At 36.2% G+C, this 25,660-nt stretch overlaps 1 protein-coding gene across 13 annotated transcripts in view; it reads left to right on the forward strand.

Annotated features, from left to right (window-relative positions):
* Positions 1-24,866, forward strand: part of plekha7 (pleckstrin homology domain containing A7) — a 197,015-nt gene extending 172,149 nt beyond the window's left edge. For 7 of the 13 annotated variants that reach the window (XM_062976390.1, XM_062976547.1, XM_062976625.1 and 4 more), the window contains 10 exons: positions 186-424; positions 779-967; positions 2,508-2,625; positions 4,427-4,506; positions 5,797-5,997; positions 12,678-12,830; positions 15,020-15,153; positions 15,557-15,696; positions 18,072-18,174; positions 21,416-24,866. In XM_062976390.1, coding sequence (XP_062832460.1) covers positions 186-424; positions 779-967; positions 2,508-2,625; positions 4,427-4,506; positions 5,797-5,997; positions 12,678-12,830; positions 15,020-15,153; positions 15,557-15,696; positions 18,072-18,163 — 1,346 coding nt within the window. In that variant the 3' untranslated portion in view covers positions 18,164-18,174; positions 21,416-24,866. Of the gene's footprint in view, positions 1-185; positions 425-778; positions 968-2,507; positions 2,626-4,426; positions 4,507-5,796; positions 6,055-12,677; positions 12,831-15,019; positions 15,154-15,556; positions 15,697-18,071; positions 18,175-21,415 lie in introns of those variants that run through there. The other 6 variants (XM_062976436.1, XM_008107383.3, XM_062976511.1 and 3 more) reach the window with 4 other exon arrangements.
* Positions 24,867-25,660: the final 794 nt, after the last annotated feature.

Consider the following 25,660-nt stretch of genomic DNA (forward strand, 5'->3'; position numbering starts at 1 on the left):
CTATCATATGTACATCACAGATTTTTTTGGTCTGCTTCTTTCATAGTTTTCATGGCATTTAACTATATAGCAACATTTCTCATTCTTTTCATTCATTTTAAAAAAGAGCAGTTTAGTGCAGTCTTGTGAAGACTCATTAATATTTCTGATCTATATTTGCTTGTAATATGTATTCTCCTTTGCAGAAAGAAAAACAGTGCCTTCATTTTCAAAGCCCCTAGTGCCTTCATTATCATCTACTCTCATGTCAGCAGACAACAAACTTTCTACTCAGCGAAGCCCACTGTCTAGTCCTATTAAGCCATCTTTGGAAGTCAGACTTTTTCCTCAGCCTTATACCCAGCCTAGAATACTCTCTCCATCTCAACAAGTGAAAAAAGTTGAGCCTCCGGTTCAGTCACCAGTAAAATTAAAGCCAAAGGTTGTGAGTGTCATAATTTGTTTATCTTGTACCTAAAGGTGTAATGCATTTAAGAGTGGGTTTTATTTATTACAACAAAATGATAAAATCTGAAACCAGATGGAAATATCATCTTCTGGATTTCTATAGCAGCTGTAAAGCTTTTTGACTGTTATTATGTACACAGGCAACAGAAAAGAGGAAAGGAACACTCTTAAAGGCTATTAAATTAAAATGTATTTCTAGTACAAGTTATTAACATTAAAATGTGGTGTATCTTTAAAAATAATTAAAGTTCTTTTGTCATTTTGCATGTATTAAAATTGTGCTGTTGTTTAAAGGCAATTCTGAACCATATGTTTGGTTTTTAAACCTTAGGAAGATGAAGCGCCACCAAGACCTCCCCTTCCACAACTGTATAACCCAGATGACCCCCCACCCGCCGTACCTCCCCTTCCAAGGGAAGCCACAGTCATCAGGCACACATCAGTACGAGGCTTGAAACGGCAGTCAGATGAAAGGAAGCGAGACCGTGAACTAGGACAGTATGTGAATGGAGACTACAGGGTAAGTGCGCAGCCATGACAAATAGGACAGCTTCACCAGTGTATCAGTCCATATCAATTATATTGAAATGTATCATATAGCCCACTCTGAAGAATTTGCCCACCACTTTGTAGATAAAATTGGTCAGATTCACTCTGACTTAGAGGCCAGACTAGATACAGTCTCTTTGAAACTCCCTCCCTAGGGAGGCCAGGGTGGCCCTATCCTTGCTGTCCTTCCATCAGCAAGTCAAAATGTTTTCATGTCATCAGGCTTTTAAAAACTGGGTGAGGTAGGGTTTTAATGCTGTACCATACTGTTTTTAAGGTTTGTATATGATCTTTTAATGAATTCTAATGTTTAGTATCTTGGCTTTGTTAATTGTGTAATCACTCTTTAAATGACTCTTATAATTATAAATCATTATAATTATTTTTAATTCTACTAATAGTATAATTATATTTATAACTTTTATAAAATGTAAATTCTTAATTGTTTTACATTATACAAACCTCCTTACATCCCAGACTGGCAAAAGGGTAGGAAACAAATAAATGTATTTAGAAGAACAATGGAGCCCCTGATGGTGCAGCAGGTTAAACTGCTGAGTTACTGAACTCAGTTGGGAGTTCGAATATGGGGAGCGGAGTGAGCTACCACTATTAGCCCCAGCTTCTGCCAACCTAGCAGTTCAAAAACATGCAAATGTGAATAGATCAATAGGTACCACTTCTGCGGGAAAGTAACGGTGCTCCATGCAGTCATGCTGGCCACATGACCTAAGAGGTGTCTACTGACAAAGCCAGCTCTTTGGCTTAGAAGTGGAGATGAGCACCAACCCCAGAGTCGGACACAACTAGACATAATGTCAGAGGAAAACCTTTACTTTTAGCTACTAGAAGAACAATAATTCTGTATGTTTTGCCTCTCACTTAGCACTAAAATATGATCTGTAGAAGAGCATTCATAGATATCAGAAGTACACAATTAGGAGTACACAATTCATACTTCTAAATCAGGGAAGGGTAAAGTATATTGTTCCTGGACTTTTATCTCCCTGGATCTCTCACCATTGGCTATGCTAAGTAGACTGATGGGATTTTCTGTCCAGTAACATCAGACGGGCTATGAATTGTGTACTCCTGTTACAAATGTTTGAAAACACTGCTTAGAACAATATAATTTCTGGCTCACTCATCAGAATCTTCAGGGACTTTCTGAAGTGAACCAGCAGTGAGATAGCAGGAGTGAGAAGAGCCTTCTGAAAGATACAAAAGCACGAAAAAAAGTCTTGATCTCTAGAATTTCCTAAGAGTGATAAATTGGTGTAGCTGTCCTTTAAAAAACTTGTTTTGGTTTTTACATCTGGTTTATTTAATTCCTCTTGGTGCTGTTATTCAGCATTAAGCCACAGATTTTGAAATGTTTTATACTGTGTCAAACATTATTGTATCTATGGTATCATCCAATACATTCAGACTGCTAGGAGACAGTTGTCTCTCGACAGAATTGTAAAAATGTTTCTTTGCAATTATATTTAATCAAGTATTTATCTGTATAGGTAGAACTCCGCTCATATGTGAGCGAACCTGAATTGGCAACTATAGGCAGTGAGCTGAATCAACCTTCCCTTGGATTGCTAGGTATTGATGGTAGATACCAAACATTACCTACCAGAGGTAGGTCAAGAGATGACTTATCTATATCTCATAGGAGTATGGATGGTTACAGCTTTGAAGGTGTATAGCTTAGAGATTTCAAGAACTTACTGACAGTTCGTTTTTCCTCTTTTTTAATCTGTGGCTGCATTGGGACTCCAGATATTATTTAAAAGAATGGGAACATCCTGATCCAACCCCATCTTTAATGCATAAACCTTCATTGTACAAGGTTCCAGAAGTCATGCCTGGTAGGCAATTTAGTATATACAGTACATTAAACTAAATGTTCAAACTGGCTGCCATTTTCTTCGAAACACTTTTGTACTCATGACACATAGCCTTTGAACATTCTTTTTTAAAAAATAATTTTTATTAATAACACAAAATTGTTTTATCTAATATATAAAAAGAAGAGGGGAAGAGGCCAAAAACATTTAAAAAATGAGAAAAGGCGAAAATAAAAACAAACAACAAAAAAAGAAAGATTATGGGTATCTTGACTTCCATCTACTTCTTGATATGGTCTTCTCAAAAACAAGTTCATAAATACAAAAAACAGAAATGATTCCCTTTTCTTCTTCTTTTTATAACTTCCCCTTTTTCTCTGTAACTACTTGTGGTACTGGGTAGCTATTTTCTTATTTTGAACGTTCTTAAGTAACATTTTCTCTAATCATTATAATTTACTCTTCAACAATTGACCATCATGTAGTATCTCAATTCTTCCTTTAGTTAATTTATAAGCCATGGTTTAACAATCTGTAACAAATAATAATGATAATAAAATATAATAAATTGTCAATAGGGCATGACTTTTGGCACACCCTGTATTCCTTTTCCTATCAGATTAATCTCATATTTCAGATTATGATAACCTAGAATCAGAGAGCTGTAGTTAATTGTGGTGGTCCTCACCAAAAGTTCACTGTACAATTCAGTGAAGAGTTGAATAAAACTATGTAGCATTTCAAGTAAGTCACAATGCAGGGGAAACAAAACACACAGAGTTTCAAAACGGTTTGACCTGGAGGGAAAAATCACTCCTCTTGCTCCTGATGTAATGAACTGCACCTTTTGACCCTCCCAGCATGCATACCCAAGATGACATTTTTCTTATTTTCTTGCACAACTTTTTTTTCTATTTCTGTTCACATGTGGTGATGACCCAGTCTTTTATGATAACAAAAAAAATAAATCAAAAATCCAAAAGACTTTTTTTGGTAAAGTTTTGATTTAGTTGGGCAAACTGAACCCTAAAAAATATTCTTCATTCACTTAAAACCAATAAAATCCTATCAGCAACTTTGTGTAAGATATATTCAACATCTTCCTGCTTATCTGACTTGCTCTTCTTTGTGTGTTTTACTTCAGATTCCTATTTCTTGATATTTGCTATGACATTTTCAATTCACACTTCAGAAGCAAATCAGATGTATTTTTCTAGGTGCATAGGACGCAGCCTAATAAACTTTAAGATGAGGAGTTTGTAGTGCAACAAAGTAAAGAAGACTAACTAGAATAATCTGAAATCTTTCAAATTTCTTGGGTTCACATCATAGTGAATTAGTCGAACATATGATTCGTATTCTAATAAAATAAAATCCTGTATCCCGATTCCTGTGGTACCTAAATGGAATGGGAAGGGTGCTACCAGAATCTATAGCTAAATACAATACATCTCCTATAAAATTATCTGTTTTATTTTAAGTTCAGTTCATTTTGGTGAATCTATTTAGATAGAGCTAATTCTGGACTTAGGAATGCAGCTGTTGCTTCTACATTACAGTCTTGATTCTGCCATTCTTTTTCCTTTGGCAAGGATTGTCTGGCTCAACGTCTAGATTACACCAGTCATTCACAGTTTCATCTTATGCAACACTTCGAAGAGATGGTTCCAAGGTATGTGTTTATGGTTGCTCAACCTTTCTGAACAATCTTATTAGTTTAGATATGTTTTATTTTAATATTTTATAGCACACTAAAATTTAAGATAATTCTCCTAGATGGATAACTCAGAATATATCTCAAGTACAGGAGCAAACATGGATATGGTTACAAGTGCCACTTCAAATTACAATTTATACTGATTTCAGTTTTAATTGTCAAAATTGTATATTATCCATTCTGACCGTCCAGACGATGTCTGAGGTTAAAGGGGAGGTTAAAGACTCTAACTCCAAGTTATATTATTTCATTATTAAATGTTAATCCAATATTGCTTTTCTTATTGTTGCAAAATGTTGTTTTATTTATTTACTACATTTATATCCTGCTCTCTCTCACCCCAAAGGGGACTCGGAGCGGCTTATAAACATGAAGGAAATTGAGTTTATCTTGTTCATTTTGCACTGAAAGAAGAAACACTGACTGTAGGGTGAAATCTGAAAACTGGCACAATGTAGTGATTTGAGTGTTCACTCCATGAGCCCAGAGTTTCAATCTTTGCTCAGGCACAGAAACTCACAAGAGGATCCTTGCTATAGCTATAGAAAAAGGAAATGGAAAACTTCCTGTTCCTAAATATTGACAAGAAAACCCTGTCATAGGGTTGCCGTAAGTCCAAAATGAATATGCAAGAATGTAACAACAGCAAGTGTGAAATCCTAAATATGACTTCTCTTGGTGACATAAGTAGGAGTAAATTCCATTTATGACTGTGCACTTCTTTTTAAGGTTGTGGAGGGAGATATGTAGTACCTCCTTTGTGCAATGGCCACCATATACAACTTACTAGTCAGCTACTGACATGTGTCTCCATAACCAGTTCATAGAATCATAGAGTTGGGAGAGACCCCACCAGCCATCCAGTACAACCCCCTACCATGCAGGAAAAGCACAATCAAAGAACCCCCAACAGATCACTATCCAATCTCTGTTTAAAAGCCTTCAAAGAAGAAGCCTACACTCTGAGGCCGTGAATTCCACTGTTCAAAAGCTCTTATAGTTAGGAAGTTCTTTCTATTGTTCAGTTGGAATTGCCTTTCTTGTAATTTGAACCCATTGTTCTCATCTCCAGAGCCAACTGATGGTCAGAAGAAGCAAGGAGTGTCCAGGCAGTGTTAGGCTGCATTTCTGACATCCTCTCCGACCTTCTAGAAATCACCCAGAGGCCAAACTGATGTGAAATCATGGTGCTAGAATACATTTTCAAAAGTATTAATTGTTTGTGTTGTGTGTCACATTTAACAGGAAAGACCAAAGAGTGCCTTGGAGCGCTTATACTCCGGAGACCACCAAAGAGGCAAGATGAGTGCTGAGGAACAGTTAGAAAGAATGAAGCGACATCAAAAGGCATTAGTTCGTGAACGCAAGAGAACTCTTGGCCAAGGAGAAAGACAGTCTGCCTCATCACGTTCATTTGCCCGGCCACTTTCTGCAGACATAGGCTCAGTATGTTAGACATGCCTTAAAAGGACTAGACTAAAAATGTGATCTGTAGCTTCTCTAGTAAGCACTTTTATTTAAGAGTGCATGACTCCTTGTATTATTTAATTATACTGTAGTGTTAATAGCAATTTCTGGAGTGTGAATAACAGGAAATGGCTTTCAGCTATAAGTAGTCACAGCGTAATGTAGCAGGTGCAGAAGTAAGTTGACAAAAGAGAAAAATAGGAAGAAAAACATTAATTTCTCAGAATGCGTTCAGATGTGAATATTGGGCTAGTATTGGCTGCTCTCCTTCCTCCCCCTTTGACTCTGTGCTATGAAAGCAGAATTCACTTGCTGGGTTTTTTTCTGATTGCGCCATAAAGGAATGAGCCCCATAAATGATGATAGATAGTGCATTAAGAGTAGATATAGATAAAGATATAGATTGTAAGTTTAGCAAATTTAGTATCTATGGTTCTGTTGAATAAAAGATTTTTTAAAAGAGCATTTGACAAATTTTATAAATAATCTATTAAAATAGAAAAAATTAATAATGTTTATACAACTACTAATATCCCTTTATAATTTATGTTTAAGGGGCCTAAACTATTCTAGCAAAACCTGGCATTTGGTTATTTAAGAATAAATTATTTCAAAGGTTAAATCCAGAATTAAATATAAACTTATGTGGATTCATTTAGAGTCATTAACCAAAATAGCCCTTTTTGATTATAGTTGGATCTGCTTCCAAGGAATGACCTAATCCAAAGAAGTGACATGTGTATGCAGAATGCCACTTACCATTTCTACCACAGCAACCTCCAATACCAAAAGAGAGAGGTTGCATTGTTTTTAGCAATAATAATTGTAAAAGAAGCACTGATGAAATACTTTCTGCATGCTTCGCTGATATGTTTAGCATTGTTTTGGGTAGCAACTACTCTGTTTAGGATCAAGTACCAGGCTGTTGTCTTAAGCATATTTACATGGAAGCAATCTTATCTGAATTTGATGTGTTTTTCTTCCAATATTTGGTTTCAGTTAGTCTTAAATACCCCAGATTCCACCTGCTTAGCTTCTAAGTAGGTTTGACCCTCATTAGTACTTGGGTGGGAAACTGCTAATAAGTACCAGATGCTGTAGCTATATTTCTGAGAAAAGAACTGAGTACCACCTCTGAGTATATCTTGCCTTAGAAAACTTGTGAAACTCATGGGTTCACCATAAGTCAACAGGGGACTCAAAGGCACACATACATATTTGATCTAAATCCAATGTACAGTTAAGTGAATGTAAGTCATTTTGAAGTCTGAAATTTAACAAATCATGGTGCATTTTCCAAATGATCCTATGAATTTGTCCTTTTTTGAAATGTCTCCCAAATCAAAAGAGAGTACAAAAAAGGATGGATATGATATTTGCTGTGGATTTTAAATTTGAATAATATCCACTAGATATTCCAAAAACAAAACTAAGTGTCACTTCTGAAAAAAAGCTGTAAGAGTGTGCTAGACCATAATCAATCTGTTAGAATTTTGAAAAATCCCAGGGTAACTCCAGTGAAAATGACAAAGACAGTCAAATGTGATATAGCATATGTTTTTGGGAACTAGAACTTAGGCGAGGAGATATATAAAGTGGTCAGCTAAGAGTCAAGGCAGAAGGTCATTTTAATACTACCAGCAGGAAATCCCTAGAACTTCCCCTACACACCCTACTCAGCCACCAAAACTGGGATTTGTTCTTGGTCAGAATCTCCATTTTCTCACTCTCACTGGGGTTTTCCCAATCCCCCATTCTCAATTTTAATCACACCCCTACACACTGTGCTGTGTAACATGAATCAGACTAGTTAAATGCACTCATGCATTTAACGTATTGTCCAGTTTTGTCTCAACAAGCTAGGTTTGGGTATTATAAATATTGAAGGGCTTTCTACTTTTAAATAAAGTGAGGCCTGTGGGTAAAATGATGCAACTGATAACAGTAGATGACCTACAGTGTTATTCCTAGGACGTGCAATTACAAATTCAGTTAAGTGTGGGAGTGGTTTTGAACCACTCCTAGTTATGTAATAGTAGATAAATAGAATGATAATTTCCCCCAAGAGTGAACTAATCATTCCAAAACTTTGTTAAGTGACAGATCTACTAATGCATTTCAGTTCAGTGGCTTCAAGTTGGTTCTTAACTCTGAAATACTTTCATTGAACCATGAGTTTGCAATCTTTTCTAACCTGGTACCCCCAATTTTAAAGCTTATAGGAAATCCTGTCCGCAAACACAAGAAACAACAAGCCACATTAACAATGTGTAGCTAATTACAATGCCAAGTCTGTTCCCATGTGTACTTCATGCAGATTTCATCTGTATTCATTTCAATTGGATCCTGTAGTCTCTTCTGCTCTGCATAGCATTGTAATACATCTACAGATAGCATGACCTATTGGTCTCATTTTGTTGAAATAATCAAGCAATATTCTGCTTTCCTTTGATTCTTTGGTTGTGATTTGGTCCATGAAAGCTTATGACACAGATTATGGATTTTTGGTCTTAAATGGAACAGGCCTCCTTGTTGTTCAGGATAATGGTATGCTTATGTTACTGAAAGATTTACACAGTCACTGCAACATTAATATTTTGTTTTTTCTTCTGCTTTTGGTGCATTAGAACTATAGTTGCTCATCACCTGCTTAATTCATTGCACAAGGTCTCTTGCTTTTAGAATTGTCACTCATCATACATAATGGCTTTTTGTTTGTTTGTTTTCAAATTTCTAATTATTTACAATAATTTCTAACTAGACTACTCAGTTTCTGCCAGGCTTAATTGCATTTTAGTAGCTTTTTATCAAATTTCTGCTGGTTTTCCTGTTTTGTTGCAAGGAGCACTCTTTAACTTTTTTGTTCTCATTTTAAATAGTTTAGTTTCAGTAATTTGCAATTCATATTTAAGTTATTAATTTACTAAATAACCAAATGGACTCTTAAGGACTTAATGGGTTCAGATTTAAATCTTTGCCCATCTCATTTTTATTAAGAAATAATTTAAAATTTTGAAAGAATAAATTTCTGCCATATTCATGCTTTTTAGTAGCAGAATTTAAATCTGATCTTCAACAATTGTATTGCTTTTCTACACACTTATTTCTAATGCAAACATTTCATAATTTTTTAACAATTTAAACAAATAATGTTACTTATTTGCATGCCATGTTGATCTGTGTTCTTGCTATAAGAAACAACAATGGCACAGTTTTGCCCAGAAGATAAAGTTTCCTGGAGGTTTATCCAAAGGACTCCAGTGCACAAAAATTAATGTTTGATAGCACAATTTACAGCACGATAATAATATAACATCCCGAATAGAAAACAATATATATAATTGGTGTACACATTTTATACCATTGCATACATTATATGTGTAAATCTACTTTTAATACAATGCACTGATTTTTTTAAATGAACACTTTTAAAATGTAGTATGACATTATAATGTTAAACAAAATACATGGATTTGTCATTTAATTTTGATGTAAACGACTCCGTATCAATGCCAATAAACCTGCTTCATAATACTGAATTCATGTTTTTTTCCTTACAGAATAAACTTAGTTTAGAATATTCTGTTTATATGATACATGTTCTTGCAATCAGGCCTGGTTTGAACATTGAGTAGCTATCTGGTTACAGGGCACTCTAATTGTGACAAAGATTCTAGTTTTCCCCGTGAAGATTTGAACAAGTCCTCCCATTTTTATTTGAGTAGAAGCTTTTTAAAAATTAAGCCACAGGATTCGTATTCCTAACAGATGAAAAATTAAATATGATTTGAGTGAAAGTCAAGAGCTTGTGCATGAATACTGTTTTTCTCTACAAAGCACTATCACTGGGGTTCCATGAATTAAAGGGTTCTTCCAACAAAGGGAAAGGAATACTATCCAGTGGAAGCTTCTGCAATGTTCTTTGATTATTTCTTTGCCTCTTTCTCTGCTATTTCCCACATTGTTCTAGAGCAGGCATGGACAAACCTCGACCCTCTGGGTGTTTTGGGCTTCAACTCCCACAATTCCTAACAGCCGAAAGGAACAGGCATGGGCAAACCTTGGCCCTCCAAAACACCTGGAGGGCCAAGGTTTGCCCATGCCTGTTCTAGAGGAACATCCAAAACCTTCCAATGCAGTTTGACATGGGACTGTAGCAGAAAGGGCAAAAGAGCAAACATCACCTCCATTTCTGGCTGCAGTGGAAACATTCTGAAAGTGGAATTCTGCTAGTGGGAATTCTTGATCCAACCCTATATTGAGTCAAAGGGTTTAAAAATAATGCTTTCCTCTTTATAATTGTTAATAATCTGTCATAACATATCCTGTCTCTCGTCAGCAAACTTCTTTGCATAACATTAAGAATACTGGGGGAAATATATTCAAATTGCAGTGCTGCACATTCATGATAAGATTTGGTGGTTCAGCATATGCGTGACCATATAAAATATTTGTGGTGTTGTTTGGGAGCACATTATCCATTCATCTTTGTGAACTTTACACCCTATAATCCAGATAGCTATTGTGGGTTCTCCATAGAGCTACAGAAACTCATTGAGGCTTGCTTTGCTTCTCTTTGGAAAATTGGCTTTTTTGTGTTAAGAGTGACTGGAAAAACTGCAAGTTGCTTCTGGTGTGAGAGAATTGGCCGTCTGCAAGGATGTTGCCCAGGGGACGCCCGGATGTTTTGATGTTTTACCATCCTTGTTGGGAGGCTTCTCTCATATCCCCGCATGGGGAGCTGGAGCTGACAGAGGGAGCTCATCCGCTGTCTCCTCAGATTCAAACTGTCAACCTTCAGGTCAGCAACCGAACCTTCAGATTAGCAGTTCTGCCAACACAAGGGTTTAACCTAATGCACCACCAGGGGCTTAATTGGAAAATAGGCTTACTTGCTGTGTTAAACACTACAGTTGGCCATCCTTCAATTGGCCATCTAGTGTGATGGGAGGCTGTGGAAGCAATGCCTGTCCAAAGGACCTAAGCTTCACTGGGCCTGTAGGACTCTGGGTTGTAGATTGGGTTGAAATTGCATATCCATCTGAGAGGGAACCCCTGTGAAATATTTTAAAACTTAAATTAAAAACTTAAAAAACGCAGTTCTTTCATTCAAGCCTTTCCTTATTTTGTAATTGTTCCAAGTTTATTGTGTCAAGTCACTTGACTGATTTGTGTATGAAATAAGTATTTCAATTTGAGTATGTTTTTATAAGGTACATCACATTTAAGCTATCCTTATCATATACAAAATATAAATTTTGAGCTATTTACTATATGTTCATGTGTCCTTCAGATAAATAGCACATTTGAAGAAAATTGCATAGGCTAGAATACACAGAGTTCAATCACTCTCAAAAGTACTTCAAATGGAAAGAATGTATAGATGATTATGGACTGCATCTTAAAAAAAAGAAATGTTAGAAAAAATGATGACTATTATTTGGTTTTATTGGACAGTTTGCTAGCTCATGTGACTTACGGAGCAGATCTGCAAACCAATCACAGTACTAGCATTTCTTCATTACATCACTTTGGCTCATAATTTGTTCAGGTTGTTTAACAGAGTTAAGGCAAATCATTTTCTCTAGAAGGTGAACCTACATGGAGTACTCATTCTCTAAAACCAGCAGTTTTAGCTGTATTCCCCTTCAGGAAAATCTTATTTCTCAGCCTTAACACATATAGATAGAAATAGGCCCTGCTGATTTAAATAGGAACAACTTTTGAGTAAATGTGCTTAGAAGTGGAGCATAAGTGAATCAGAACCAAAGCCTTTTTGTCAGGTGTCTGTCATCTCCCTTGGCAGACAGGCATCTGTCTATCTTCACAATTTTTCTTCTGACCACAGCTTCTTGTTAGTCTGAAAGACCTCTCTCTTTGTATTTATTTCACTTAACTTCTTTGTTCCCCTTGTTTTCTTTCAAAGTTTAACCATAGTCAGCCCTGCCCTTTCTGATTTCATCACTTTTCACTGTCTGCTTGTAGAGGCTGATGTGTATGAAGACAAAGAGAAAACACTCTTTACCCCCAAAATGAGCAAAATCAATGGTTCTCTGCTTCACACCATCTTCTGCCACAAAACCAGAGATGGAGAAGATAGAGCTAACACAAATCCTCTTCTTGCATATTTATTCAGCACATATAGAGAATATCTCAGCATATTAGTACTTGCCTCCTTAAATGCCCCATTTTGTAAAAGAGATTTCCTTTTTTTGGGCTCAGGTGGAACAGCTTCTAAATTATTATTTTAAAAGCTTCTGAATCAAGATCGCCACTATTTGATTTCTCCATACTAATAAAATACAGAGTTTGAATATATTGAATTTCTCTGTACTATTTCTAGTGATAGACCTTATTTATTCATGCTTCAATTTTTTATTATTCTAGTTTAGTATAGTTGCTCTTGCATCATGTTTTTTAAAAAAATATTTGTGGCTACTAGTTTAACCTGTCTCCTGAAAGCTGTTTGCTGAGATTAGATTACCCTCTGCTGGTCAGAGAGGATGAGTACTCCATCAAGGAAAATCCAGAAGCAAATGTAGTGGTAAGTCTACTTTTCCAGTCATCAGTCCAGAGCTGGAGGTAATGGGAGTGAACATTTCTGCACTATTTATTAGTTGTAATATTCAAACCTGTAATTGTTTCCTATCTGTTATTAGTGGAGGCGGGAGCAAGAATTTGACTTGCAGCTGCTGGAAAGAGCAATGCGCACAGAACAGAAAGAGGAGAATAACTGGGTAAAAATAGAGCCTGTGTCAGTGACAGAAGCAGACCTAGAACCTGAAGATTACAAATTGGATATTAGCAGAGAGGTAAGGCTACTACTTGTCAGTTCTTTTCTGTCAAAAATTGCTTCTCACCATATATACAAATTAGAGGTGGACACAGTCAGAAAGTCTCAGGAGTGGCATCACTCATTTTTCTGCCACCATTGCTAATACCTTTCTCCTAATTTAAAAGAGGAGAAAGCAAAGAAACTCTCAGATTAGTGTAACAGAACCCGCCCACTTGTCTCTTCCTTGACCAGAACTCTTGCCTTATAAAACAGTGTCATTTCTTTTGTACAGAGGAACTGTTTATTTCCCGTCTTTGGCACTATCCCAGTCCTTCCACACTGCCTGGATTGAAGTACCCATTTCCTCAATACAGCTGAACCAGGATGTAGTCGTCAGAGTGGCATTTTGCAAGGGCATCAGGTGTACAGGGGAGGAGATTGATCAAGCCAGGTTTGCTCTAAAGCTGTTTTTCCTCTTTGTCTTCCAAAGAGGGTGGATGGCAGTATTTTTGTCAGAAAATCAGGATTTTTGAGAGACATGGAGGCACAAAATATGGTTCATTTTCATTTTAGACAAAATGGCAGTGATTTGGCAAAGTGGGTTTTCCTTTGAGGTGAGGGGTTCCTGGGGGACTTCAAAATGGGGTTAGGTGGGCCACATGATTCCTGCAAGGTCTTCGGTTTTCAGATTGCACCAATGATTGAAATCTTTATTTTTCCTTTCTGTCAGTTTTTTTTAAAATATAGGGGAACTATTTCAACCTAGTCTAGCTGGAAAAAAAACAATTTAATTCCTGTTTTTGTTTTGAGAGGAGAAAGAGCTTATTCTGGCAGAGAAGGATGTACGCCAGTTAATGGGGATAAAGTTTAATTATATGAGAGACATCCTGAATATTGAAGTCTAAAATGTGTTTTTAGAGAAGAGGAGATAAAGTGCATGTCAAGTGCTAGTCTTTTCTAGCCTAGTGCTTCCATAGAGCAAAATATGCATTGTCAGTGTGTAGAGTCCCTACCAACTGCAGCATTTCAAATGGTGACTCATTTGAAAATGGAGTGCACAATGGCTTCTACGTGTTCTCCCAAAAAAGAACATTTGGTACTACAGATAAACTATATGGAAAATAAAAGGATAATGAAATTTGTTTTCCTAAGGACATATCTGAAAGCTATAGCACCATCTGGTGGTCCCAAGGAAGAATGTCATTTCTTTGTAAAACGAAGAAATGGAAGGGGGAATATGCTGAATGTAAGGACACTGTTTTGTTTTTAAAATAGCAATTAGATTTTGAAATATCTGTAAATCCTACCACTTTTAATTGGAAACCTAGGCAGGCTTTTTATGTTGCCATTGACTCTGCATTCAAGTCTTGAACTTTAATCAGTGAAGGTCTGCAATTGTAAAAAGACCTCCCCTTCATAAGAAGGAAATGAGGAGCTATTTCCATTTTATATTCCCTGTTCACAGCCTCTTTGTTTCTAAACACACATAGTTCATTAAAACTATTTTGTCACCTAGTCTTATTTAATTGAATAATGGTAAAATAGTGTTTCAAAATCACAATCAAACTAGCATTGTTCATGCAGCCCTTAGGGAATATTCAAATTTCTGGATAAAAAGAAGGAAATACTATATTTGCACACTGTGGTAATACCAATTGAAGAGAACCAATGTTATGTACTGGTTTAAGTACAGGATTCGGACACTGGAAGATCAGGGTTGAAACTCCTGCTCAGCCATGGAAACCTATGTTGTGACTTTGGGCATGTTATCCTCTCTCTGCTGCAGAAGAAGTCAGATTCAAATCCCCTTTGAACAAATCTTGCCAGGAAAACTTCATAATGAGTTCACCTTAGAGTTGCCGTAGGCTGGAAACTACACAACAACACCAACAGCCATTTAATTGTTGATATTGGGTAATATTTTAGTAAAATCAGCCATTGAATAGTTAAGGCTAGTGTTTGTAGAAAATTAAATGTTTATTTTATAGTTCTAGACTTTCTAGGAGTTTATAGCACAATACTATATATTGGGATTTCCCCCCCCCCCCAAAAAAGCATCATTTTCAAGAAAAGAACATTCAGAAATTGTCACACAAGCTGGCATCAGGAGAAAGGAAATGTTCAAATGCTGGGGTTGCACTTTCCCCCTTCTTTTTGTAGATCTGAAAAGTTTTATTTCAGTTGATCATAACATACTACTGTAACTATTTATAATAATTTCCCCAGTTGTCAAAGCCTGAAAAGGTTGCAATTCCAGAGCGTTACGTTGAGCTGGAGCCAGAAGAACCTCTCACCCCAGAAGAGTTAGCGGCAAGGCACCGTACAGCAGAAAAAATAAAGAATATTCTTACCAAGTCCAGGTTAGATTTCTAATAATCTATCTTTTACTCCTATTTATTTTTAATATTTGAAATTAAATAGAAAAGGATCAGTAGTGTAATACACTTAAAGAGATGAGGTTCATTTTTTACTATGGCAGAGTAATATGGATATCTTCTATTTTGCATATAATTAGAGTGAAGGCAAAGCCTTTATATACTTTTTATCTTTGGCAGTGTTCTTTTATAGCTTAAATGTGAAGATTAGCTCTATCTTCTGTGATACAAGGGCTAGCTAATGCTGCTGCAGCTAAAGCAATGTATCTCAATATTCAGCTTTTTAGTTGTACTTTCCTATTATTGAGGCAGTTACCTCTGATCCTCTACTTTCTCATAGTTAAGACAAGAGTTAAGAGTTTTCTCCCCTCCCCATTTTTTGCCATAGTATGCACAATCTACAGCTTCCAGCTCAGGACAATCACATCTCTACAAATTTAGACTCACAGTTACAAGAGCAAGAACGCATCATTAACATATCATATGCACTGGCTTCTGAAGCCTCTCAGCGGAGCAAGGAGGTGGCAGGTATTGCTCAGTTTTTCATAAAACTATGAATATGTCTGTATGTTCTCCTGACATAGCCTTGTAAGATTTTATGTTCCTTCTGTACTGAAATACTTTACTTTCAAAAAAGGACAAATTAGGCTGTAGAAATGAAATGTACAAATATAGAATGGGTGACATTTGGCTTGACAGCAGTATATGTGAAAAGGATCTATGAATCTTAGCAGACCACAAGCTGAACATGAGTCAGTGATGTAGCTGTTAAAGAGGCCAATGTATCAACAAGAATCTTTAGATCCATAGATTTAATAAGTACTACTGTACTGAGCATTTGTTAGACCTCACCTGGATTACTGTGTCCAATTTTGGACACTTCAGTTTAAAAAGAGGTAGGGCAACTAAGATGGTAAATGGTATGGAAAACTAGTTCTATGAGGGAACTGGGAATGTTCAGCTTGAAAAGGAAAAGACAGAGGTGAAGGGATGCCATGTTAAAGATGAAGCAAGCTTATGTTCAGCTGTTCCAGAAACTAGGACATAACCAGTGGATTCAAATAGCAAGAGAGGAGATTCTGCATATTTGTTAGGAAGAACTTCCTGATAAATAAGTATAGTTCCACAGTGGAAAAGACTGCCTTTGGAGGGGGGGTGGAGCCTCCTTCAAACAGATTGGATTACTATTTTGCAGGATTATTCTGAGAGTGGGTCCTGTATGGCAGGGGTTGGACTAGATGGCTTTTGTGGTCCCTTCCAACCTCTTATTCTATTATTCTAACATACCAGAGGCAATATTTAATCCATAATAGCTCGGGTCTTTAGAGTTTGCATAGCATACTGTTTTGTAGACCATTTCTGTTTCTATCATCTTCTCTACATAAGTAGCAACAGTTTTGAACCACAACATAATACAATCCCTCAAAATATCAAACCTGGAACTAAACTCAATAGCTGCTCTCAACTAGAGTAGTTCCACTAGATCAGTGGTATTCACAGAAGTAGTAGCACCTAGCAATAAGATTCAGTTCCTCGTTTTATTCAACGGTGATAAATATTGATTTATAAATTTAATTTTTTAGAAATCATTAAAAAGGGATTACAAAGACCTTTATCCTATTTCAAAAATAACTCAAAAAGAAAGTCAACACTTCAGAAAACTGAAAGTCAACACTATGTTTCAGGGAACATACAGCTGTCCTGTTCTGTTGCAACATTTGGCTGGCTTCCCCTTTGCTTTCAGGAACATAGTGGTGGTTACAACCTAGAAAGTCCTGTACAAGCTCAAGTCTTTGTTATCTGAAGGATCCTGTTTTCCATTATGGCAATGCCCATATATTAAGATCTTCTGGGGAGGCCCTTCTCTCTGCCCCACCCCTCTAACATTTTCTCTGGTGAGAAACATAAAGTGTCTTCTTGGTGAAGATCCTATGTTCCAGAGGAAAATGGCCTCTCTGGGAATTTTCTAGGTCCCCCAGGCAACCTGGCAAGTTACCATCAAATTGCCTTAGAGGACCTAGCAAATTTGTAGAGGAGGATATCTCTTTCGAACTATCTAGGTCCCAAACTCAACTCTGGGATTCTAGAATTGGAAGTGGGGTAATTCAGTGGCATTTGGTTGTATCCATGGTTTCATGTAACCATAGTCCAGCCAGGAACATATCCCTGAAAATATAAGTCTTACTGTATATTGATAGTTTAATTATATTTCTAACATCTGTACAATGTCAGTGTTTTTAGCTCTGTATCTTTTAACTTTTGTAAGCTAATTTTAGTCCTGGACTGAAAGAAAGCTGGGATAAAAGCAAGCAAGCAAGCAAATATTATAATAATATGTTTAGGTTCATAAATGAGACTTCCTGAATTCGTTAGGGAGAGACTTCAGCCACTTTTATGCAGCAGATTGAGGTGTTTCTTTCCTTTCACTACTTTGGGATATGTGCCTCTGCTTCAAATACATAGAAAGACACATGAGTGATCCATGTATGAAAGGGTATCTAGTGTCTCATAACAAATGTGGATTTTGCTGCTGCAACCATATCACTCATTCTGTAACTCGTGCCTTTTTCAAGTTATTTATTTAGTGAGGATAGTAGAACTGCTGCATGACATTTTTGCAGATCAGAAGAGAAAGTTCTTTGTTATCTTTTGCGGCAGATTCAATTCAGTAAACCAAATATGATGAGTTTTCAGTAGATATTCTTATGGAACTGTCATGGTACAGAATTTCCCTTACACTGGCACAGTGTTGCTCTACTGCTTTTGGTGCATAAAGTGCTTTCAGCTCCATGTGCCTGAGCCTGCTGTTTTACAGTCATGACCGTGTGAATCTGTGTATGAGAGAGAAATGGGGAGGGAGACAGAGAAGACGGTGCCTAATTCCTTTGTGTGATCCCTTCTAGCTCCGCAATTGACCTACCCATCTAAAGCACTCTCACCTTCTGTACCTCAGCCACCCCCTTTAAGCAATGGATTTCACTACACATTTGTCTAAACACCTTGAAAGTAAGAACTAACTGCTCTTGGTTGCCTGTTTTGCCATTAATTTTATGCTTTAACCTTCTTGGAAGCTGGCTGCCTTTCATTGTGAATTTAATCCTAATTAGTGCATGCAAGCCTTTGCGATCTAAAATGTCACTGTCTCTTGTAATTAAAAAAAAATCTTATGAAGTGTATATGAGCCTGTGGAAATGTCCAGCAATTGCTGTGAGTCTGTGAGAAGTTAGTATTGATATTAAGTTCAAATGTATTTTTTTACACATGGCTTTTCAGTAGCAGCATGCACCATATATATTTATACAAAGAAAATAAACAGAAACAAAAAAATAGAGAATACATAGCATATGCAAAGTATCACAAATAATTTCCTATTACATGAACTGGAAAAATTAAACCGTTACAAAGTCATTATTATTTTGATGCCTGTTGTTTGGCTAAAGACATGGCATCAGAAGCTTAGATAAATCTCTTATCAAAATTCACATTGATTGACAAGTGATGGAAAATTGACTATATATATTGAATGCTTTCTGTCATTTTCCTAACCAAATAAGTTCAAAGCATTCAATAAAACAAATACTTGCTTCAATTTAGGGAATGTGTATTTACCATACCTATGGCAATCATAGTTACCCTAAAATAGCAAACATTGCTGCATTTTCCTCTCTATATTTGCACTTTATTTACTGTGGTGCAGATGCATCTCCTGTCTCATGCTATCTCCAAAGTCACGATTGATCATTTTAGCTGTGTCTTCTTCGAAAGGATCTAATCATGAATGTTTAAACTTTTCTTTATTGATATGTATTAGAAATTTTGCTAGATATTTTGAAAGAGTCTTAAATCCCGAGTACAGGCAATCCCCAAGTTACAGACAAGATAGGTTCTGTAGGCTTGTTCTTAAGTTGAATTTGATTGTAAGTCAGAACAGGTACATTTTAAAGTGTAACTCCTGATATATAGATAGCTTTGGATAGCATAGGGAAGGGTTAACACCTCTGGTGTTCGTTTGACTGTCTGCATCCCTGTTCAGAAGATTTCACCTCACTTTTTGTCCCTGTAATAATTGGATTTTGAAAAAATTGGCATGTTGTGGAAACAAAGATTGGTGAGAAAGCTTCAGTGGAGACAGATTTTCCAGATCTTTGTAACTTAGGAACTGCCTGTACTTTTTTTAAAAAAATTAGAGCATAACATAGTTGAACCTTAGAAAGTAGTTTGAAGAAGTCTTAAGCTTCTTAAACTGTAGTCCTGACCCCACATGGGTTCTCCTTAGCTCAATGTTGGAGTCCTGAAATTTTGTTTCTGAAGGCTGTTTTGAACATCACACAAATCTCTTGTGCAGTGTTTGCACTGGATTCTGCAAGATGTACTTTATTGCAATGCTGATTTCTTATCAGTAAATGCTTGATTTTTACATCTATTCTACATACCTTTATATGTAAATGTAAACATTTCTTGGGCAGAAAGGGGTCGCAAGTAGAAAAGTATAAAAAGCCCTGATTTATATCAGTGAAATATCAAATTATTCTGCTGTAGGGGACTAGTTCCCAGCTGTGGTATTATCATATGTTCCTCTGCACAACATAGTCAGGAAATCTAGCCATACAACATAAAAAATTGCCAGGTACACTTTACACTAGGAGATGAGTTTGCCCCAAAAGTATCTACACCAGCTCAACGTTTTGGCGTTGTTTCATTTCCCAGTTGGAGCAGTGCCTGAAAGGTAAAAAACCAGTATTTTCTTAGCCCTGTTGTGCATTGGGAAGGGTTGAGAAGGTGAGGTAAAATCTAGTTATGTTCTAACTCTGGCCATAGGTTAACAGTTCACTATCACTGACTTAGATTTGTCAGTTAATTTAATATATTATTTGTTAAAATGGAATCGGCTTTACTGTAGGAGGGCACAAATGGTGTAATAAAGTTTGTCATACTGGTTGCACAGGCCATGAGGACTAAAATGATAAGAATTACCCCTTTATATTCATTATCATGGTCGTCACATTTAATCAAAAGGTTTACTGAGGAAAAAATTGAGACAATGTTACTGATATATAATAAGGATTTCACAACACATCCAGACTACTTTATGGGTATTGATAAAATAAGTTCCCAACTCCATTAAGAATATTGATATTTTTTTTATCCCTGGAGTGGATACAACAAATCCTTTCTAGAAGCCTCAACCTAAACCCAATTGTTAGACCAAGCAAAGGTCTATCCATTAAATTAAATTAAGCAAAGGTGCTGCAGGGAAGTGAATGCAGAGAGGAGAGGGCTACCTGCAGCAAGGTTTCTTTAGCCCCTCTCCTTTGCCAACTGGTGGGAATGCCAGCCAGAACCAATTGGTCTTTTGCAGGGGGATTCAATTGCTCCCCTCCAGCCTTCCGGTTGGCTCCTTCTGTCTGGAGCTGCATGTTGTTAGACCAAGCAAAGTCTACCCATTAAATCAAGGGCAAGCAAGGTCTGGCCTGTGGATCACTTGTAGTGATGTTTCTGTAGCTCCCAGGGTCAGATCAATTTAGGCCCAATAAAAGCCCTTTTTTTTACATAGGAAATGACTTCCACTCAAATATAGTCTGGCATAAGGCCCTCCAAGGTCTGCTGGGGCTCTGATGTGGCCACCTAGTCTTCTGCAATTGCCCACCCTTGTATTAGATCAACGGTATTTATAAATATGTTGACATTATTTAGCAACTGATTCACTTGGTATTCACTAATTGAAATAGCAGTCGGGTTTACGTCATCATCTTAACTCTGAAATTCCACAATTATTTGGAATAAGAAAAGTCACTGTGCCTTTTTCCTGTGTATTAATACATTCTTACGAATTATATCTATATGGTTAGATGTATAGTTAAAGCTTTCTGTTAAGCATAGCAGATAATGGGTGAAACTTTATTTGAATCCCCAGCATGGAGGACTTCTCAGAGCCATCAGACCCTTTGACATCCAGCATTGTTTAACTCAAAAAATGTAGCTCTGCCAGCAAATTAATGTAAACAGACTTTCAGAAGAATCCCCATTTTTTTTCTTGTTTTAAAAATGCTAAAGTGCACTCTACAGTCAGAGAGAAAAATAATTTCAAATGTAAAGGCCAATACCTATTCTTTCTTTTTCTAAGTTGCTGTAGAACTTCATAAAGTATTTGCTTAAAATCTGTGTTTCACGCCATTATCATGGTGTTATCTTTCTTGTATATCTCCTTGTCTAGAGGCTAACTGCATTGTCTTTCCCTTCATATCAGCCAAAGCAGTTACTGAACGCTGATTTCTGATGTACACCAGTGAACAAAGACCTACTGAACAAGAACAACAAAGATGAAGAAAGAACTCCCCTACATTAGCTTTCTCTGATATTTTTTTATTTGAACACATGCTATAAGTACTGTTTATAACTGCAAAGAGATATTTTGTACAAATAAGAAAACAGTTTAGTTTATCTGCATTTAGTCATTTTAAAAATACAAACAGCACTTTTAATGTACAATGTAAAATATTGAGACTGGCCAGAACGCACCACATAGTTAAGCGCATTCAACTTCTATTGTTGTGGGTGTAATTACTGGATTGTTAGCCAGTGTATTTTTAGAAACAGAATATTAGATTTTTTTAAAAGAAGGGCTATACTCATATCAAGTTCAAGTGCATAATGTAAAGACAGGCTCTGTTTTATTTCTGAGGAAGATTTTTGAAAGCACATCAAAGTGTTTAAGCAGAAGTGACTTGAGGTCTTTTTCTATTTTTCTCAGAGCAGACGATGCTTTTGTGACCACTGATTCATAATCGGGTGGAATGTTATTGAGGCATTCAGAATTGTAAAGATTCTGAAACTCCATCTAAAAACTAAAAGCAGATGCAAAACACATAAAGAAAGTTTTGTGTTTTAATAAGTATTGTACACCCTGGTGGATTTGGAGATAGTTATGGAACTCTGTTGTGCTATTGCATAACCTAGTCCAGTCTAACAAAAGTTGGGTTATAAGTTTTAAATACATTTTATATTTTTAACTTAGGATCTGGGCAGTGAAAAAGTTAGGGTATAATCTAGTCCCTATTCTAATTCAGGAACAGCTTCTTTGACCTAAATATAAAATGTTGGACCCTCTCTTCTTTCTAATAGTCCTTGGTGCAGGTCAGCAACCAACTCTGGTAGATCTATAAAATGATGATTCCTCTTCTTCCTCTTAGAACAGGCAATTGTATGTCCCAGCAGGCAGAAGTAAAAGGTTATTAGTATACTGGATTCCAGTTATTCACACTCCTTGAGTTTGAGCTGCATGTTTCGTGCCAATATAGCAGGTACAAAAATACAAAAGACCCACATTTCCCTTGGCCCCTTGTGCAACATGTTTAAGAAAACAGGGAGTGAGGAAACTGGTCTCTTGAGCTTGATAGGAATCCTCTCCGTTTGGGTCCTGCATCTAAGGTGGATCACCCACTTTAAATTGAATTATATAAAGTAAGCAATACAACGATAAGAGAATGTATCATTGTAATTATATATTTATATATATACACACAGACATAATGTTTTCAGCAGGAAAAAAGAATAAATACAACAGCCTATTTATACTTTATTAATTCAGCTACTGCCTTAATTTTCTTATATCTTACAATTTGTTATATCTTAGACTAAAGATTGACTAATGGAAATAAATAATGACTAGCAATTGTTTTGAATTTGAGATTTGATCCCACTCCAATTGAAACTCTAATAGATCCATTAGAATAATGAGAATTAAGACCTATTGTGAGTTGTTTGCAAATATCCAATATATTCATAATGAATGAGTTCACACATACTTGCATTGCATTGTAAAAAGTATTTCTACATTCTGGTATAGTGCATTCATTTTTACATAGAACAAATATATGAAAAATGCTAATTTGGACTCTTGGTAAATTTAATAATTTAAGCTGTCATGTCGGAGCTATATGTTATCCTCTCTACATGGGTGTGCTGTCAATAGTCCTTCCATTTTCACTATCATATCGCCATCTGCTGCTCCAAAAGGCTTTCTAGTTTTGCTTGTAATTCACATAGATTTTTAAGTCATGGCAGTCTCCGTCTGATAATCTGGTCTGGATCTACAAAACTGGATTCTAGATCTGCAGATCTAGATCCTCGATTTCAGTGTGGAGAGTTTTGAGTGGCATTCATGTGGAGAAGATAACATGTAACTGGACTTTTCTAGCAATTTTATGGTTATTTGCTAAATTACTAAGTTATGACGCAAAAGGTTTTTAGCACACAAACTTCCCAGGCACGGTTTTGCGAAGAGACGTTTTGGTGCAAACAATTGGGGAAAGGAAACTCTGCTGTCTCAGAAAATCAGATCCAGGAAAGTCCAGTAAACATAATGCCCTTTCTATTTTGGGCCGCTACTATAAGGAACTGAAATATAAGTAGAATGCACAGTAAAGATTGAAATTTTGAAAAAATATTTCAAAATGTTTTTCTGCAACCAGAATCAAGTGATTTACTTTCAATATATTCTGCTACATCTTCAGATTCAGAGATCTTTCTGTGGCTCCCCATTATATCTTGGAAATGCCTGTTACAACAGATTTTTGTTTTCACAAAGGGCAGGAGGTCTAATTCCACTGGTTTTAGGAACAAGAATACATCTTTGGTTCTTGGCCCATGATGGTTTTCCAAAATAAGAGATGTAGAAAAGCTGGAAATAATGGTCAGAGCTCAGAGAACTGCACATTTGAATTCTGTTTGCAATGCTGCTTGCTGAGAGGGTTGTTTTTCAATGGTGAAAAGGCCTCCAGTTACCTTATATGAGGCTTAGATGAACTTTCTGCACGGCAACCCACCAAATTTAATGAACTAATTTCAGAAGTCAAATGAATTCTTGATGATATACAAATGTGCTTCAGAGTAGAGTAGAGTAGAATGCTCAGAAGAAATGTGGCACATTCAGGCATCCAGAAGCAGGTGGGAAATACGGAAATAAGAAACAGATGAGGAGGTTGCTACTACCAAGAGCTTGGTACTAAAACCAGTTTTTTTCTCTTTTGGAGATACAGTCTTGGTCTTCAATTTTGTGTGCATCAACCTGTATTTCTTGCAAAATGCACCATGTTTCATGTGTTGATGATGTAAATATTTATATCTTACACAGAAATTACCTCTATAAGAAAAATTCATGTGAATGCTAGCATTAGTCTTTTTCTCAGACTCAACTCTACTGTCTCCATTTCTTAAAAGAATAGCAAATACAGTGTAATACAGGCCTGTTTCAGACTTTCTTTTATTATGAATAATCAAGAGATGGATTCAGGCTTGTTTTCTACTTACTGGAAAAAAGAGTTTCACAAAAGAGAAACACTTTATTAATGTTCACTTCTCCATCAGTAAATTCTTTAAGGAAAAATACTGTTTCCACCTAACTTATGCCTCTTATGCAAAAAAATACATAACTGCAGCTATGTTTAAGATTATTAATTAAAAACTCTTCCTCTATTTTGGCTATGCTCTTCTTGAGAAATATATTTAGAAAATTCAATCTATTTTTAACTAACGGAAAACTGCCAGTGTCAAGTCTGTAACATTTTGCCAAAATGAAATTATTTTATTTTTGCCTTTATTAAAATGTTGAAATAAATATTTTGCAACAAAACATTAATTTAAATGTAACAGTTTGAGAATAATGTATATGTACATATTAAACTATTAACATAATATTGGATCTGCCTTTGGATTTTCAACCATTTTTCATCAAATTTCCATTCAGTTTAAGTTTGGTTTGAATTTGATTTGGTTTTTACTTCTCCCTAATGATTGTCCTTGGTTCAGATTTGCGGAGAGAGGTTTTCCTCTAATGTAAGGAATTTGAATTTATTGCTGTCTTCGTAAATTGTAGTTCCTCTAGATCCCTGTGCATCAAACGCAGGTAGCCAAAAGTCTTGGCGATCACCTGACCTTTCTTCCTTATCTGCTCGTTCCAGAACCCATCTCTTTAATTCTACTTTGTCTCCCACAAGGGTTACACCTAAAGTAGAATCTTTTGGAAATTTTGTTGAGAATTTTTATTTTGTCAAATTCTTTGTCTTTAAAATTTGTTTGTAAACATTGCTGTCATTGGAGAGAGTTCTCTTTATTATGGGACAATTTTTGATTGGAAGCATCTGCCTTATGGGCTCTCTTCAGTTATTGTTGTAAGGTTGGAACATGGTCAATATCTACACTGATAAAATCCCATGATGTCTGTGTGCAAAATCTCTTTGGGATTTAATAGACAAACATGGCCAAAAGGGACTGCAAGTACTATGTAACCATGTAAGATTATGTCAGAACCAATGGTTTGTTAATCATAGAATGAACTGAATGTTTTGCTGTGAGCACCCAGGTCACCTCAAGTAAAGCCTTTCTTTGGTATCATCATTGATGTTGGAACAGTTGGCTCAGCTAGCCTTCATCACCATCAGTCATTTCAGGACACACTGAAACAATGAGAACAAACTCAAAGATTAAGCACTCA

This window comes from Anolis carolinensis, chromosome 1 (assembly GCF_035594765.1).
Source record: "Anolis carolinensis isolate JA03-04 chromosome 1, rAnoCar3.1.pri, whole genome shotgun sequence".
In the NCBI taxonomy this organism is placed as follows: Eukaryota; Metazoa; Chordata; class Lepidosauria; order Squamata; family Dactyloidae; genus Anolis; species Anolis carolinensis.